The sequence below is a fragment of the Lathamus discolor genome, chromosome 5 (assembly GCF_037157495.1).
Source record: "Lathamus discolor isolate bLatDis1 chromosome 5, bLatDis1.hap1, whole genome shotgun sequence".
In the NCBI taxonomy this organism is placed as follows: domain Eukaryota; kingdom Metazoa; phylum Chordata; class Aves; order Psittaciformes; family Psittacidae; genus Lathamus; species Lathamus discolor.
In genome coordinates this window covers 12,385,660-12,402,762 of record NC_088888.1, presented here as the reverse complement: position 1 = coordinate 12,402,762, position 17,103 = coordinate 12,385,660, and the positions used below count along the sequence as shown (strand labels likewise).

Sequence of the window (17,103 nt, the reverse complement as noted above, 5' to 3'; positions counted from 1 at the left end):
AAGTCATGGAGGAAATGGCAAAATGCCCTAGTGCCTGCCTGAAAGATGAAGTCCTGCAATCATAAATTTATGCCTCTGTGGATCTTCCACTATCATCACTGGAGGGTTACACAAAGTAAAAATAGCTTGGATCTTTTGCTACTTGTTGAAATCTTTCAGGAGCAATTGCTCCCTTTAGATGACAATTCTGCTCTGTTTCTCTTAATTCACTGTTCTCTCCAGTAGCTCTAAGTCCTATGGATTCATACCATCCCTCCTCAGAAGTTATCAGTAACCAGATACACCAGAACTGCTGCAGAGACCAGGCACTTAGACTTGAACTCCAATTTCAGTTCTGTACAAACTGAGTACAGAATTCGTAGGCTGCTACAGTGACATTCTTAAACTTGAGGGGGTAGGAGGTGTGATCAGTGTGTCTTCTTTACATTGACACCTTTGCAGAACAAGTTTGCAGAAATTACTTATTTCATGCTTAAGGTGAGATTTAGATATTAAAACATATTTAGATATGTTTTAATACCTAAACATTAAAACAAAAGCAGTAGGCTGAACACAGTTATTTTTTACTCTTAGTCACCACTTACTTGTACATTCCAGAGCCAAAGCTCAGAACAATCATCTGGGCCACAGGCAACAAGATAGTTGTCATCTGGACTCCAAGCAATGTAAGAGACACCATACGCATGACCTTCTAACGTCTTAAGTAGTTTTAGCTGGTGAGTATCCTGAAACAAGACGGATTCTGCTAAGACAATGCACATGAACTCCTACTAGATTTCACATACACAGCGTGTCCAAATACAGTCAGACAACTGCATTTTACAAGGCATACGAATAGGTTCTTGCTGTAAAGGCAGCTGCTAGTTTACAGAGTAGGACTATAAAAAGAAAGCTTCTATGTTTAAATACACAAAACAGGAATGCTTGTAGGTGTTTTGTTTGAATCTTCTGTGATTCTGAATGTGGAATTCAAAATATATACGGAGTTGTATATTACATGACACTATAGAAGTCTTCTCAGGTGTAAAGTCTCTCTAACACAAAAATACAAAAAACCAACAAAAAAATACAAAAAAAAGTCTCTGGAATACAAAAGTACTATTTGTATTTTACAGAATTAAGTTACTTTCTTAAGATTAAAGACATGCTGAAGCCTGTTATGGTTAAACAGAGAATCAAAGCCTTCATGTACACTGAGAAGGGAAAACCTCCAAGTGCCAATGTTTTTATAAACTTGAGTGTATCCTGTGTGTGCTGCTCAAGAAAAGTTTTACACAAATATATTTTTAAGAGCTTCCTCGAGAGGTGTTCTTATTTCAGACATGCTGCCTACAGCAAGCTGTTGCATATTTTCTGCCAGATTTAGTCAATGAAGCATACTTCGCTCACACAGAGCATCTTTTATCACCTTTTATGCTACAACTGCTGCCTAATCACAGGAACTTGGACTTTCAAGCAGCTCATCCAAATAAATAGTACAGCTAAGATACTGTGAAACAACCATACACTGCCTTCCTAAATATAGAAACATGCTTCAATACAATGTTGGCATTGACTCTTGACAACATGCATATACATTAACTAAAACAGAGCTTGTTAAACTCAAGCTGCTTGGAAAAGAGCAAGTGAACTTTCCCCCCTTCCCTTTTTTTCCTGTATGGGAATGCTTATACCTCCTACTTCTCTTCAAAAACAGTGACTTGTTTGAAATTCAGCTTCTCAAATTATACCCTCTGTTTTAGTATTAATCAGCAGAGACTCCCTTGATTCTAAAGAGAGTCAACAGGGGAAGAGTGACACAAAGTACTGTTTCTTAGGACCAGCTACAAGGGATCTGGTGACTCTCAGCCAGCATGGAGCTTTGATGGTTCTGTTGGCTAAAACCCCTAAATTCCTGAAAAGAAAGCAGCCTAGGAATAATCTTCAAAGCACAGAGAAAGAGGGGCAAACAAATGGACCTCCTCCAGGCCCCTTTTCCATTCTAATTATTATTCCTGGTCTTCATGCAACACTGCTGTGTCTGTAGCTAAACTGACCTATAAGGAAACTGAGTCACGTCTGACATCATCTTGCAACCTGGAGCTTGCCTGCAACTTATGCATTTCTTTTCACATAAGGATTAAAGCAGTGCGTCACTTCTGCATCACATTTGAGACTCATGAGGAGCAAGATACATGGGATATTCCTCTGCTAATAATAGGACTCTGTGGTTACTCTCTCTCATGCTGCACCCATATTTCTCTCCAAATACAGTGAAACTGTTACACCATGTTTTGCTCCAAACCAGCAGTCACTGGTATTTCAGGAAAACAGCCCCAAATTTAGCCAATCTGCTTCCCACCCACCACCAAGAGAAATCTCAGCACTTCTATCCCTTACATACAGCTTTCCAGATTTTTGAGATGTAGAAAAACCCAAAACTATTCAGGTATCAACTTCAGTCTGAAAAGCCAAAAACCTGTCAACAGTTTCTAGAAAGTGCAGAAAAAAGGCTTCTGTAAGAAACAAGTTAAAGGAGAACTCCATCAAAGAAAATGCATGCCAGACAAGGTGATGTGCCTACTGTGCTTACTGTCTGTGCACTAGAGATTCTGCAACATAGTCAAATGTGTTCCGCACACAAACCTAGCTCTCTCAAGACATTATTTAACGCTGCCGAGTCTGCATAAGAAATTTGAAATGAACAAATGAAAATGAAAACAGAAGCATGTGTTAAGACAGCTTATATATGTAGCTGGGTCTTAGAGGAGAAGTAAGAAGTTCATGGTATGAAAACACACAGAAGCGGTTTCATTATGCTTCAAGAGAGATTACTGAAGTAAAAGGGAAAAATTAAAGATTCTCACGCACTTGAAGTGTGTGTGGAAAAGAAATACTGTTCATTTAAAACAGTGCTCTCCCATCACTTGCCCAGACAGACTTCGATGGATGTTTCCCCATCATTTATAAGCATTAGAATCATTCCAACTGCCTAAAGCCTTGAAAATCTGATTAAACTTATCGTTCAAAAAAAAGTGAGAAGTATGCTCTGGCAAATATAAAAATAAACCGTTTGAGTTGTTGCCTACTATTATTTAGGCATTATGTTCCTGAAAGGGTTTCTTTTTTTCCCCCTTTTTCTTTTCTGGCACAGAAATACGGAACATAAAACTCTACAAAGCTACTTTCCCACTACTGTAATAGAGATTTTGTTCCTTTAGCAACCCTTGGTCAAAAGGGTTAGTCTCAACCACTCACAAAACATATGCTTGGTTTGGTTAACCAGATATTAGCTCACAAATGACTATAAAATGGGCTAATCAAGATGCTGAGTATTAAAACCCCTCAGTATAAAAGGAAGATAAGCCTCTACAATCAAATGACAAATCAACAGTAAAAACATGTGATCCCTAATTTACTTAGAATTTTATTTCTTAAAAGCCCTCAAATAAACAAAAAACAAAACCCCGAAACACCCCACCACAAAAAACCCAAAACAGATCACTTAACAGAAGTCATCTCATGTCTCTATGTATCCGTTGGCCCAGAGCACACTGACTCCAGTAACAAACAAACCAGAGCAGTTCTGTGCTTGAAAAACCAATTAGCACTTGCTGTTACTTCAGGGGCCATGCACATGGAAGAGGCTTTTAAGTTCACTCATCTTCCCAACAGCAAAAAGAACTCAAATTATATGGCTTCCTAACCTGTAGTGGAAGAAAATGATTAAGTTCAGCTCTGAAATCCTACTGAAAGCCAGTATGGAGCAGCAAAGACCTTTCATCTTCCACTTAGCAGACCAGTTTATAGTTGCGTGGTTAAAAACCTGTAAGAATCTTATTTCTGATAGTGTTTTACAAGCATTAACAACTTCACATATTGTGCGCATGTATTAAAAATTATTCACAGTTTTCAGCTGTTACAAAATACATGGACTTTCATATCACTTCTACAATTAAAACAGTCTTAGATTCACTGCTCAATCTTTTTATTTACATAAGAACAGTTAGGGGTAGGAAAGAGAAATCTTGTAGACATAGGATATTTCATTAAGAGAAACAGTGCCATGTATTACTAACAAAACCTAAAACCACAGTCTGTGAGGAAATGGATGGGTATACTTCCATACGTCAGTGAATTCTCACAAGTGTTTAAATCTTCAGCTCAAGCCAAGGCCAGTCTTACAACAGCAACTCGCATCAAGTGGTGTTATAGTGACACAACTTCTGTCAGCACATATACATTTTTACTACTCAGAAATAAAGTAATAAATGGTGAAATAGATAAAGCATTTAAATCTAAGTGTACTAATAGTAAAAAGATAACTGAAAAGGGTTAGCCACATGCATAGATCAGAAGTACTCTTACTAAGAGTGATTTAGAAGAAAGGCTCCTCACTGCCATGCTCCTTCCACTCTCACCCTATGCTTCTCAAGGCCTTCAAGCTGAAAAGTTTCCCTGAAGGGTATCAGCAGGCTCTACCCCTTGGCACTGGTTAGAGGCACACAAAGTTCCTGCCCCAGTTCAGCCAGTTCAGCCTTACACTCAGGCATCATGTTTTCAAGTGTCCTTCTTCACAGACTTAGTCGGACTGTAATCTTCAGCCTTTTCCACCTCAGGGAAATATCCTAGCCAGCAGGCTACAGTACATGTTAGCCTGTCCTACAAAAATCAAGCCATCCTAACAAAAGGAACTGGAGGGGAAGGGAAGCAAACGATAAGTCAAGCACATTTTAACATGTTTCATACTTACTGGATCAACCTGCCATATAATAACAGTTGTGTCCTTAGATCCTGTTGCTAGTTTAGTGCCATCATTGGAGAATTTACAGAACCACACTTCATTACAATGCTCCGTTAGTATCTGCTGTGTATAGCATGGGAACTGTTTCCTGGGGAAAGAAAGGGATGTAGTCACATTAGTAAGAAAGCAGTAAGATTTTTTTTAAATCAAGCTAGTAAAACTAAAAAAATTATTTAAATGCAAGACCTGACAACTTAGAAAATGACCCTATCAACAGCCACTTCAAGTGAGTATAGAATGAAGTGTCTTATCTGGTAAAAAGATGACACCACCAAGTGATAACTGATTCTGTTCTTATGAAAACTATTCTTATTCCACTCACATAATTTATTACGCTTTCATAATGTGGAATAAAACTGACCTCATCAGGAACATAACAGCTTATTATTACTATGATGTATAGAAATTACTGGTTCCTCTTTGAACAATACATGCATGCTTTATTTACGCGTGAGGTTTTTTAAGTATCTAACTCACTTAGCTATGTTTTGCCAAATTTTAAGAAGTGATTCTTACATAAAAGTTGAGTAAAAACATTTTTTTTCCTGAACATGATCTTGCAATAAGTTAATGTTCCTTTATGCCCATTTTGTGCCATTTTTCACTTTCTTTGCAGAGTACCACTTACAATATCTAAGCATAACTGAGACAATACCATTATAAGCGTTCAACTTTAATGATTTTCCTCCACAAAATCTACATTTGTTAAAACTACCTACATTTTGTTAAAGTTTATTAAAAATACATGATAATCTGCTGAAAAAGCTTCAAACATTCCTCTAGAGCTTCTATTTCATATTCTAGTTACATACTGAGAAAAAGTTAACAGTCAAAATATTAAGTTAGGTAAGAAATGGAAAAGTGTTATTATAGCTTGCCTACTGTATAAGAATGTGAGAGATGAAATAAATATAGGCTTTTACAGAAAATGACTGCTTTTATTAAGTAATACTGCAGTAACCACAAGTTCATTGTTCAGATACACTAAAAGATAATCTCTAACCACGTGCATTTTCTCTTGAACCTCAGGGATATTGAACTAATTTAGTCTTACATTGAGTTTTTATGGTGCCCAGTACAATAGAGCAACGCAACTCTAATAGAACACAACAGCACTAATGCAACTATGAGCCTCTGCGAACATACAGTTGTACTTACCACTGGAGTTAAACTGGCCTAAAAAAATTCCCCCCCTATAAACCCCAACATAACGCAACATAAAACCCAAAACCTTACTTCCTTTATATTTGTGTTCAAAAGGACAATTTGCTGGCAGCCAGACTGACAGACACCTGAAAAACTACTACTTACCAGAAGCTAGAAAAAATTCTGCATAATACAGTGTCTATATCCTCTCAGTCCATTCTCTTGTACTAGAAGATGCTTCCTAGTCTATGCTTAAAGGCTATCAAGCAACGCTAAACCACCACAGAGTCCTTCGTTTCCTGTCTTATGGTAGAGGAGGATAAACAAAATGTACATATGGATATCTGTAGCTGGCTTCCTTGGCTATGTCTACTTACTCATTTATAGAAAAAAGACAAGCCTGTCCTGCTCCTGCTTTGAGCTGACCAGGAGCTGTCTAGTTGCCACTGGAACAACACTGAGCCCAAGTTAAAAGCCCCACTCACAAAAGATGACACCATTTTCCTGGAAGCCTAAGGGCCTTGGCTATTTCCCGCACACAGATATGCGCACCTACAGGAAGAGTGTTTCATTATTGTTTAGCCATATTGTAGTTAATGTTTTTTCTTCAGAGCAGCAGTTTGCTCCAGAAAATGAAAAAGTCTTCATCCATAACGCACACAAAGTACAAGGGGCACACTGTGCCCCAGGAAAGCCTTTTTAGCATATTTAATATGAAAGAATACTCTATAGAACAATAGCTCTTGTATTTTAAGGCTTAAGAAAAGCAGCCAAGATTTTGTCGGCATGAAAACAAGCAGTAAGGTGGCCTTCAGGCTGCCCAAAAGTGTAACAAGGCACAGTTCAGGCAGCTGCTGCAGATGCATCCCAAAGCTGAATTATGCTATTCACAATCCAGTCAGATTCAAGTGCTCTTCACCTAACTAATGAAATACAATCCAGCAAATCTGACCTCACAGATAGCGAAGCACACATTATATAACCTAGAAAGAAAATTAAATTCACAGAAGAAAATAGCAGTCTCAAAACAAGAAACCAAAACCAGTTGTCCAACAGTTCCTGGGTTGAGTAATTAGATATTATTCCAACTTGGAAGGTTTTTCTTTTGCTGCTCTTTTTTGAAGTGTTTCATACCAAATTGTTCTGTTCAGCACAACACACCTGAATCATGTTGTTCACATACTGAAATAAAATATCTAATGAAGTTATCTGGTTTTGTATCTACAGAAGTCCCAAATTCTAAGTAACTAACCAAACAGCTATTTTTTTATTCCCCGTACATACAGTGGAAGATTTATTCCTCAACTTCCACAACAGTTCTTTTTCAGAAATGCTACATTAATCAAGTACATAGATAGCAGAGGCATTCACCTCTCACTGTTTGTAAACTAAGACTAAAGTTTATTTACATGAAAACAAGACAAAGGAATTCAGTGGGGACAGGACAGGAAAGATGAACAACACTACATGACCAAACTAAACCCCCAACTAGGCTGAAGGCTCTCAAAACTAAAAATTATCCCCCAGAGCATCAATTCTCTATTATCAAAGTCTAAAACACAGTAAGATGAAATTCCTCACCTTCACTCCCAGCAGTTTCTCCCTTTTATCTCCCAACTCTTAGGAAGTGATTAAATTTTAGTTGAAAAATTGTACCTATTAGTGCAATTCAAGCATGCTTGATCAAAATACTGCCAGAAGTCCAAAGCAGATTAGTTTCAACTAAAAAAGGGAAAGTTGTCAGTGTTCTATCATTTAAGTAGTACAGAACTTTAATTGTCTAAGCTATTAGACTACAGTTACTTCTGTCAGTTTAATCAAAATTTGGCTTCCACTGTCTTTAACTCACCTCATTATGCCCAAGCATGGCAGCATGTACATCGCACCACATACTGATCTCAGACCCCTGCAATAGGTAGGTACAATAGGATGAGTTGAGGACAGAATGGAAGCCTTAATTTTGAAGTAGGTTGGGCTTCTTTTATGTTTTGTGGATTTTGTTTCTAATTAAAATAGTTGTAAATATCTATGTATGCATACATAGCAAACATACAAGCTTAGGAAGCACTACATTAGGTGAAAAAAAACCCAAACCAATGAGAAAAAACACACCCACACTATGGAGAAACTTTTATGTCAGCAAGTAAGATTCAGATGGGTGAAATTCAATTCCAGATTTGTAACATAAAGTATCTTTTATATCTAGCTCTATTTAGCCTGACTTCAGTAAACTATGCTTTTTACAACTGGCTTGAAAGCTCTTGGGGTTTGATCAAACACATCAAAACCCCTACAGAATATCCAGTGTTATTTATACAGTTGTATAAGGACTAAAATGAAGTCTCTTTTCATTCGTCTGATTTTAAGACTCCTTTCTAAAGCAGGGAAGCCACAATTCCAGTATTTGATGATTTCCAGTATCTCTTAAAATGGGGAACAGTCAAATGCCTGTGCACAAAGACAACACTGCTGAAACAATGTGATGTAGCAAAACTGGAAGCTAGGCAATAGTCTTCAAAAGTTACATGAATACATGAAGTACCCAAGATACAGATTTTAAAAATTTAAGATGGCTACACTGAAGTATTATGGTACTCTGCACCTTAAAACCACATTACAGGTAACTTTAACATTTAAGTCAAAGCAGCTCAGTTCAGAAAGTTTCTGTAAGAAAGTTCATCAGAACTTAACAAACTTTCTCAGATGAGCTAAACTTAACATGAAAATAATTACCCTATAAGCCCAAGTTTATCCTTTTACACAAACAAACATAAGGCTATTGTATATAGCCCTTATTTTTTTAGATTATATACCCCTCATTCCATTATTACACCAGGCAGAGCAGCTTTCTATAAAAGCTCACTGAGGTAGAAAATAGTTCTTTTTATCATACATATGATGTATTACGTTAAACAAAACATGTCTACTGCCCATTTCCACTCTGTTTTAATGTTTGTGTCTAAAAGCACCTAGCTGTCCACTATTAAAAGATGAAAGCTGGCTTCATGAGCATGCTTCAGTAGGCTTTCTGCATCACAGTAAACTTGAACACAGAGTCTGGATAAGTAACATACTAGTGATTCTCCAGTGGTGGTGGGGGGAAAGCCAAACAAACCCAAAACAAAACACAGCAATGACATGTTGATGAATAAACAGACTGGCTGCCCAAAATTAAACAAGTTGCTAGGGATTAGTATAATAATATATTCTATTCATACCCATCTGATTAAAATTTTAAAGCTTCTGTCTGACCCTATTACCCCATATCCAGCTACTCAAGTCTCTTACAGACACCTTCTCTACTCCCTGCTACTACTCATTTAATGAGAATAGTCTTTATCCAGCCAACTCCTGTTAAACCAACTCATCATAGTTTTCATGTTTCTTCTAACAGTAAATTAGATTATTTCAAGACAAAGAAAAGGTATTTTTGCCCATTTTATAAGTCACAAGGGTTTCTTACCTACTACAAACATGATCTATTAGCAGCGAGACAGAATCTAGATTGCTATCTAGTTTTGTATTGTGATACAGGCATCGGTCCCGTTGTAGTTCCACAGCCTGACGTAGCAGGTTCTGTAAACGTCTTGGAGGAAGCATCACTGACGGGGGTAGGTATGCTTTAAAAGAAATGGGGGGTGGGGGGGTGAAGGTGGGGAAGAAGAACAAAAGACATGTCAAAACCAAGTTACATGTAAGAGCATATTTTGATTTGAGTATTCTTGGAAGAGAAGTCAGTAAATAAAGCTTAAAAGCTACAGGAAAAGAGTAACATAGGTTGTCAAATTTACAGCTATACCTCTGGAATCAGAAGCATGAACTTGTGGAAAGCAGAACTATAGTGTATGTTGTCCTGGCCAAAAATCACCATTTACACAAGCTAACTAAAACCCCAGTATTTAACAAAACCTGTAAAATTGTAAGACAACAGTATCAGCTGCATTCATTCAAGAAATTCTCTATTAACACTGTCAAAATAAAGAATACCATGAGCTTTACAACTCTGATACACAGTATTACACTAGCCCCAAGAGAGGAGAAACCATAATTCTTGGCAAAGTCTAAGATCACTATCAACCCTTACTAGTATCACTAGTATTCCCACTACATCACGCAGTTTGCCAGCCTCTCAGTATAGCTGAGATTTATAAAACACTCCCCCTCCCCACCCTTCAAAACCACACATTTGATCACCACGTGATACTATTGCTGCATGCAGCAGAGCTAGGAAATAAGAGCTCCTATTACAAACAGTTTATCGGAGACAGCAGAAGGTTAGATACAGAAGACCAAAGGGTAAAGGCACCTAAAAGCATCCCCATTAACCAAGAAATACAAACCCAACAACTAGCAAATGCAGTTAAAGTTAATTCCCTGGGATATGTCATGTAAGATGCACTGGATTTACAGAGATGTGAAGAAATTCTAAACACTTGAACATCTTACTCTGGAGTTTGTCCAAAAGTTTAGATCTGGAAGCTGTTCCTTTCCCTTCCCACTCTGCTTTTGCACGTAAGTCTTCTGCATGGCTGCACATCAGATACCTGTTTAAAAAAGTGCACACACACCAACAGACCAAGTCTTTCTGGAACCATTATTTTAACTTTTAAGCATGATATATATCATAACATTCTTAATGAACTGGGAAACAGGTAACTTAAGATCAAGACGACAGGAAAAGAGGCAGGGAACTAATCCACACAAACATGCATAACCTTCAGAACAAACAAATTGGTAATTAAAAGACAAAGCAAACTGCGGATTTTAGGAAAGGCAGAAACATCTTTTTTCAGGCAAGAACAAACAAGACTATATTCACCTACTTATTCAATTGTAAGGTAACAGGCTAGTAACTCTGAAGCTCAGATAATCATACATACATATATATTAATTTGGGGTCTAGTACTATAAAAGTAGATCATAATCATGTTGTTTTCAAGCATCAAAAACAGAACACTGTCTACTGAATAGTCTTCTTTACTCACCATTTTAGAGTATCTCATTATAGCTTATTAATTAACAGGGTTAACAGCTTTGATACAGTTTGATGCCAGCTATGAAAAGCTATGGGATTACTTAGAAGCTTCCACTCAGAGAATTCTCAAAGTCCAAACGCTTACCCACTGAGGACATGAATGCGTTCTGTATTATATTTCAGAGGCGTCAGTTCACAGCGTAGAACTTGAAGTGCCTCCAGGACCTTGCCATCCTCCAGGTATTCCAGGTACTTCTGCTGCAGCAGCAAAAACTTCATCCTCTGACATGACAGAAAGCAGCAGTCAGGGGAAAAAGGTTGACTGAAGTTTCAGAAAACGTTTGAGCCTAAACAGAACAGTAGAAACCATTCTACTATGCCCTTCAGAAATGCAGCTATATGTAATGTTTCATTACTCAATTTCTTTTTGTCGGGTTTTCAATAACATTGTAGTAGTAATTAAGTTATCCACGAATTTCCTTCCTGCCTTATGGGGTTCCAAGTATCTTCCTACTTCATTTCTCAGATCCCCCCCCACCTTGTCTCATTTTCATACTCACTCCCTTTTCAGTTACCACTCTTTAAACCCTGAATTAGATAGCCTCCGAATCTCACACTCTACCAAGAAAAGCACCCAGAAGCAGCTAATCACATATTTAAGGCTGCATGACAGCACAGAACACAAAAGGACAACTCAACAAGTTCTCATACTGCGTATATTAGGGAGCTGACATGGACTGTTTGCATAGCTGCATAACATACAGCAGTAACAAATTGACACTGCCTGAGGTTTGGTTTTGTAGTTCCATGTCAAGTTGTTTTCCCTGGGTGTTTTCAGGATTACAGGAAAAAATAGTTTCCTATATTTAGGAATAACTTCTCAGAATTAATCACTGCCATTTCATAGTGTTGCTTTCATCCTGAACAGTTTTCTGGTTGTTTTTTTTTTAAAGCATAAAGAAATAAAACAATCAGGCCTGCTAATGTCTATATATATATAAAAATGCCCATCTAATATTAAAGAAGAAAATCATACATTAATTCACTACATTAGAAAAGCCTGAAGACTTACGAATTCCTAATACCAATTCTGTACAAACAGAGTTTGGTTATTTCCAGATGAAACCAACTATCCTATGCTTGCATACCTTCTTTACCGCTAGCAGTTATCAGACAGAAAAGACATTTCTGCTCCACAAGACTAAGTTACAAGAGGAAAATGTACATTCTCAGACATATCAGCGAGAAACAGAATAAAGATTAATGTAGCAAATTACATGTGCTTTTCCACTGAATACACCAGAAGTTCAATCTCCCATTTCCTTTGCTTTTTCAGACCTTAGCACCTCACTATTTTCACGCTCATATTTGGTTAATGTTTACTTAGTTTGAAACACACTGTTAGCCTCCCTAAGTAGAGGGATAATCAGGAAGTTTAAGATGCTTCTATCATACTAAAGCTTACATAAAAGTCTAAGGTCTACTATATGCAAAATCCAAAGTTCACACACAAAGCAGTTTTAGCTTCCAGAGATGTTCTGTTCATCGAAAAAACAACATTTCCACATACAGTGCTACTAACTTACCACACAGCTTTCTGAAGCATAAAACATGACACTGTAAAGATGACTGATGTTCAAACATGTCTGTAGTACTCTATTGTCCTGTGTGTGATGGACAAACCCATATTACATTCCCTATCCAGCTCTTTTGTTTATTTGAATTTGGAATTGTTAGAACATTACTGTACAGTTTTTCCAGGCGAGACATTTTTTGGTGTTCTGACATGCAGAAATCCAAAAGAAAGATGACCAATTATTTATGGCTTTGGTGGCTGGTTCCACGCAGAAGGCCAGCAGGCCTCACACTGTTTGCTTATACACTACCAGCAGGAGGGATAAGAGCTTTGTCTCCCAGCTACGCATATGCTCATAAGGATGCATGGAGATGCTCACATACCTTTTTTCACTCCTCTCAGACACCTCACCAGTGATGATAATCACCAGATGAAAGAAAAATACTCTGATACCTCCCAATTTGTAATAAAAACTATAATGTCTCCAACTCTTCCTTCTTGATTCACTGCATATAATATTTATTATATTTATATCATCTTTCCCTTAAGTGTGCTAACTGTATCTGGATCTAATTAGTCTTTGTCCCTCCCTGCTTTTAGGACCTGGCATGTTGCCAAATTACCCAAAGAGGTACAACTTCAGTTTTGGGTTAGAAAATATGATTTCAAATAAAAGTCATTACTGCCATGTGTGACTTGCATATTAGGAATATAAAAGCCTCCAGAACAACATAGTAACCGTATACTTTGTGCGGGAATCTACTGTTAACATAATGGAGAATTAAAGATAAGATGTTTTAAATTGTAACTTATCTAAGCAAAACACACAGACTACAGTAAAGTGTTGATAGGGAAATTAAATTGATTTTATAAACTATTTTGATTGCCCTACAGCATACATAAACAGTGGCACAAATAAAGCCTCCTTAAGGCAAAAGCCACACTCCAGAGACATCCTATCTCAAGTAATTTTTTGTATTAGGACACTCGTGGCCTCCTACTTCTTATTTTTGTGCAACTATTGATTCTGCCAACAGATTTCACTGAACAACTGAATTTTGTCTTAATTTTCTCTCAACTACTTAAAAGCCCTACTATTAGTGCTGCTAATTACTTCCAATACCACTTTTTCCTGCTTGACAAGACTGTTTTGAATACTTTTCTTCTAGAGCCCAAACAACTCTTCTAGAGCAAAAGAGAACTGTTTACACTATTAGCAACTGTAAAGTAAAAAGCACAAATGCCGCTATTTAAGTAAAACAGAGCAAGTATAAAACTCATCTGACACAATACACCCACAAGAAAAAACTTACTCATGCTCTATATTCTTTAGCTGCCTTCGAAAAAAGCAAAATAAAAATTACCATAATCCAAATTATACCATGTACAACGTAACAGAAGTGCCTGGGACTTGTTGTCATCTCAGTGTTTGCAACAGCAATTCAACACCCTTACACACTTTACTACTGAACAAGTTAAATCCAGTCACCACCATTGCTTAGCTAGTAGCAAAGATTCTTCACCCTATGTGGCCCACAGAAGAGTCCAGTACAACAGTTTCAGCACTCCATTCTGGTTGACCCTTGTTCACTTATCACAACCTCATCCTTTCTTTTCACTTTATAGAGAGTGTGAAGATAACATGTATTACTTTTTTGTTTCTAAAAGCTGTTATTTAAGTGCAAGTCGAATCTCTGATCACCCTGGGGCAAAACCAAGAGTTAATAGATTTACATTGGGGGATTTCTGTTTTAATGCATGTACTATTACCATTTTGCTTTCATCAAAAGACAGCCTTCAATTACCAACATGCACAGTTAGTACTTTACTCCCACTGTCCTAATTGTTAGCAGCAAAGCCCTTGTAAAATCTTAAATTCTAGGAAGTTTTGCCTGCAGCATGGCTCATCAGCTCTAACCGAAGGTAAAAACCTCAGCAACACATCTGTGAAAATAATAGGACAAGCATTCTATCACAGTCAAGAAACAGCCATTTTGATTACTGGTTAGAGCAGCAAATCTTCAGAATTTTAAGGAGTAAAACACAAACTAATTTTAGGATTAGATTTTGGTATTATTTTTGCCCTACAAATCTTAAACTCCACAAAAGTTTTATTACTGTACTAAGAGTTCAAAATAAGTAAACACTGCTGAAAGAACTCTTTGAAATGAAGAGGGTAACCAAGAGACATGCTGAAATTATCAGCTGATGTTTCAAGACAAATTCAACACAGCAGCTATCTGCTTAAAGACTGCAGAACTAAGACCCCAATTTTTATTACTTTGTAGTCTTTATTACTTTTTAATCAGTGTTTTACAAGACTATCAAGCACTTACAAGCCACCTAAAACTTGTATGTAAGATTTGATACATAAAGGGCAGAAAAATATTCTGGCCTATAAAATTTAACAAGGCTTCAACCATACCAAATCCTGTCACTTACAGAGTAATTAACTCCCTGCCCTTAATGCCGATAGCAAGAGGAGCACCATACAGGCAGGTGGAGCACTTGGTCAAACAACAAGATACAAATCACTTTTTTTGCTGCATTGTCTGCTACAGGCTGCATACCTACAGAACTGGGGGAAAGCCCCTTTGAAGTAAATGAAAACAAAGAGGACAATTTAAAAGTATATTCTAGATGACTATAGAGGAAACACCTTCAGATTTCTTCCCAGGTTCAATTAGTTACCCAACATAGATGCCATAATATACTTGAGTATCCCCAAAGCAAGCACAACCTTGGGTTTGTTAGAAACTGGTATTTTCTAAGAGTTACTCAAGTTAAAAATAACATTCTTGAATCAACTATAAAGTTTTCCTACAGATTGTCTCAAGACAGCTACATCTTATATGCTGGAAAAGTAAACATGACTAAGCACATACTATACAGCACTCAGTTGTGTTGACACAAATAGAAATAGCAGACTGCCACCCCCCCACCCCCCAACATATTACCACACAGCATCAAAGGTTTACAAATTGAGAGCAGCCATTTCATGTGTAGTGTTTTCACCTGCTGAACTTACAGCACTTTGCAGAAATAAGGAAATTAAAACAGGAGTAGAATTTTCAAAATAAATATGTATCCCCTTCACTGCTCAGACATTTCAAAAGCAGTTATGTATCCTGGTTATTTTCTCCAGGTCATATTAACTATAAGGGGGGAAAAAAAAAAGAAAAAAAAGAAAAAACACAACAAAACCAAACCAACAAACAAACAAACAAACAAACCACAAACCAAAAACCAAATGCAAACCACCAACCACACACACTCACACACCCTACTTTTAGGTACCCATTCTTCTTGTACGCACACATTTTTGCAACATCTAGTCATACATTATGAGTCACAAATCAGGAGTCAGGAAACACGAAATCCAATTTTCCATTTTTTAAAGAGTTACCTGCAGCAGCATCTTGTTTGAACTTTACCTAATCACATTTATCATCTTTGTTAGCTCCAACTTTATTGCAGTCAGGATTACCTACAGAGGATAAAGCATCCCTCCTCACTTACATCTTTCATTATATTTCTAGGTGCTGACTTTACGAATACCCACCCATAATTTCAACCAGGTACAAAAATGGGTGGGGAAGGAGGTGAAGACAGTGCACACGCAATTAAACTCCTGTGTGCTCTATTTATCTTTGCAAATCAGTATTGCCTTACTAACACACACATGTAAAGACATTTAATACTGTTATCTGTTTAAAATTATATGAAGTTTATATAAAGGAGAACAACTTTGAAGAGAAGACAGTTAATACTTGGTTCAGGTAAAGGTCAGTCTAAACCAAGTATTTTTATTGCACCAAGTTTTATTCAAATAGTTAGACATCAACATTCAAGAAAAGCAGGTTTTCAGAGCCCTCCAAAAACAAAAGGAAAATGTCCCCTTTTTTTCCTCGAATTAAGTTCTCTAAAAAGTCCAATGCTCACTTAAACCTCAACTCCCAGACATGTAAAAGAGTTCCAATGCTACAGAGAAACTTCGTAGCTTCAGAAGTGAGAAACGTGAGAAACGTGAGAAAATCTGCTTCAAATGACCACTCATATTCACACACAGTGGTTTCACACTTTCAGACTCCAGAAACTACTGAAAGCTGCATGCAACATTCTAAACTACTTGAACAGTAAATCTTACCTATATCAAGTCTTGAGAAAAGAGAAAGTGAAATACTAGTCTAAATAAGAGATGCTAAGCTTTGACCAAATTAATAGAACAGAACATAAACTTCGGTCCAGTGCCCTCTGATGTTGTGTTAAACATCTGTTTTTCCTACTTCACTTCCTGTTCTCTCTTTTTCTCCCTCCCCCACCAGACAGGAAATTGTCTTGACAACAAATGAATCAGCTAGAAGTAGAGCTAAGCAGCCATCAGCTGATCCTTCATTGTTTACAGTCATACACACTTCAAAAAGCCTTACTACTGCTTTCTTCCCAAGTAACCATAGTTGTTCTAACTTTGTTAAAATAAACGTTTAAACACAACAGAGAAAGCTGTTTGAAGAGCTAACCCTAACCATTCTATGTAATGACTTTCATCTCAAGACAGAAAAAAATCAAACCAAAACACACTTTGCTCAAAGTAACTGAAATTGTAACACCACATGTTGTAAT

At 37.1% G+C, this 17,103-nt stretch overlaps 1 protein-coding gene across 1 annotated transcript in view; it reads right to left on the bottom strand.

Annotated features, from left to right (window-relative positions):
- Positions 1-17,103, bottom strand: part of WDR26 (WD repeat domain 26) — a 33,056-nt gene that overhangs the window by 12,590 nt on the left and 3,363 nt on the right. The window contains exons 4-8 of the mRNA XM_065679792.1: positions 11,050-11,186; positions 10,376-10,473; positions 9,393-9,549; positions 4,733-4,871; positions 585-725 (exon numbers count right to left, since the gene is read on the bottom strand). Of these exons, the coding sequence (XP_065535864.1) occupies positions 585-725; positions 4,733-4,871; positions 9,393-9,549; positions 10,376-10,473; positions 11,050-11,186 (672 nt within the window). The remainder of the gene's footprint in view (positions 1-584; positions 726-4,732; positions 4,872-9,392; positions 9,550-10,375; positions 10,474-11,049; positions 11,187-17,103) is intronic.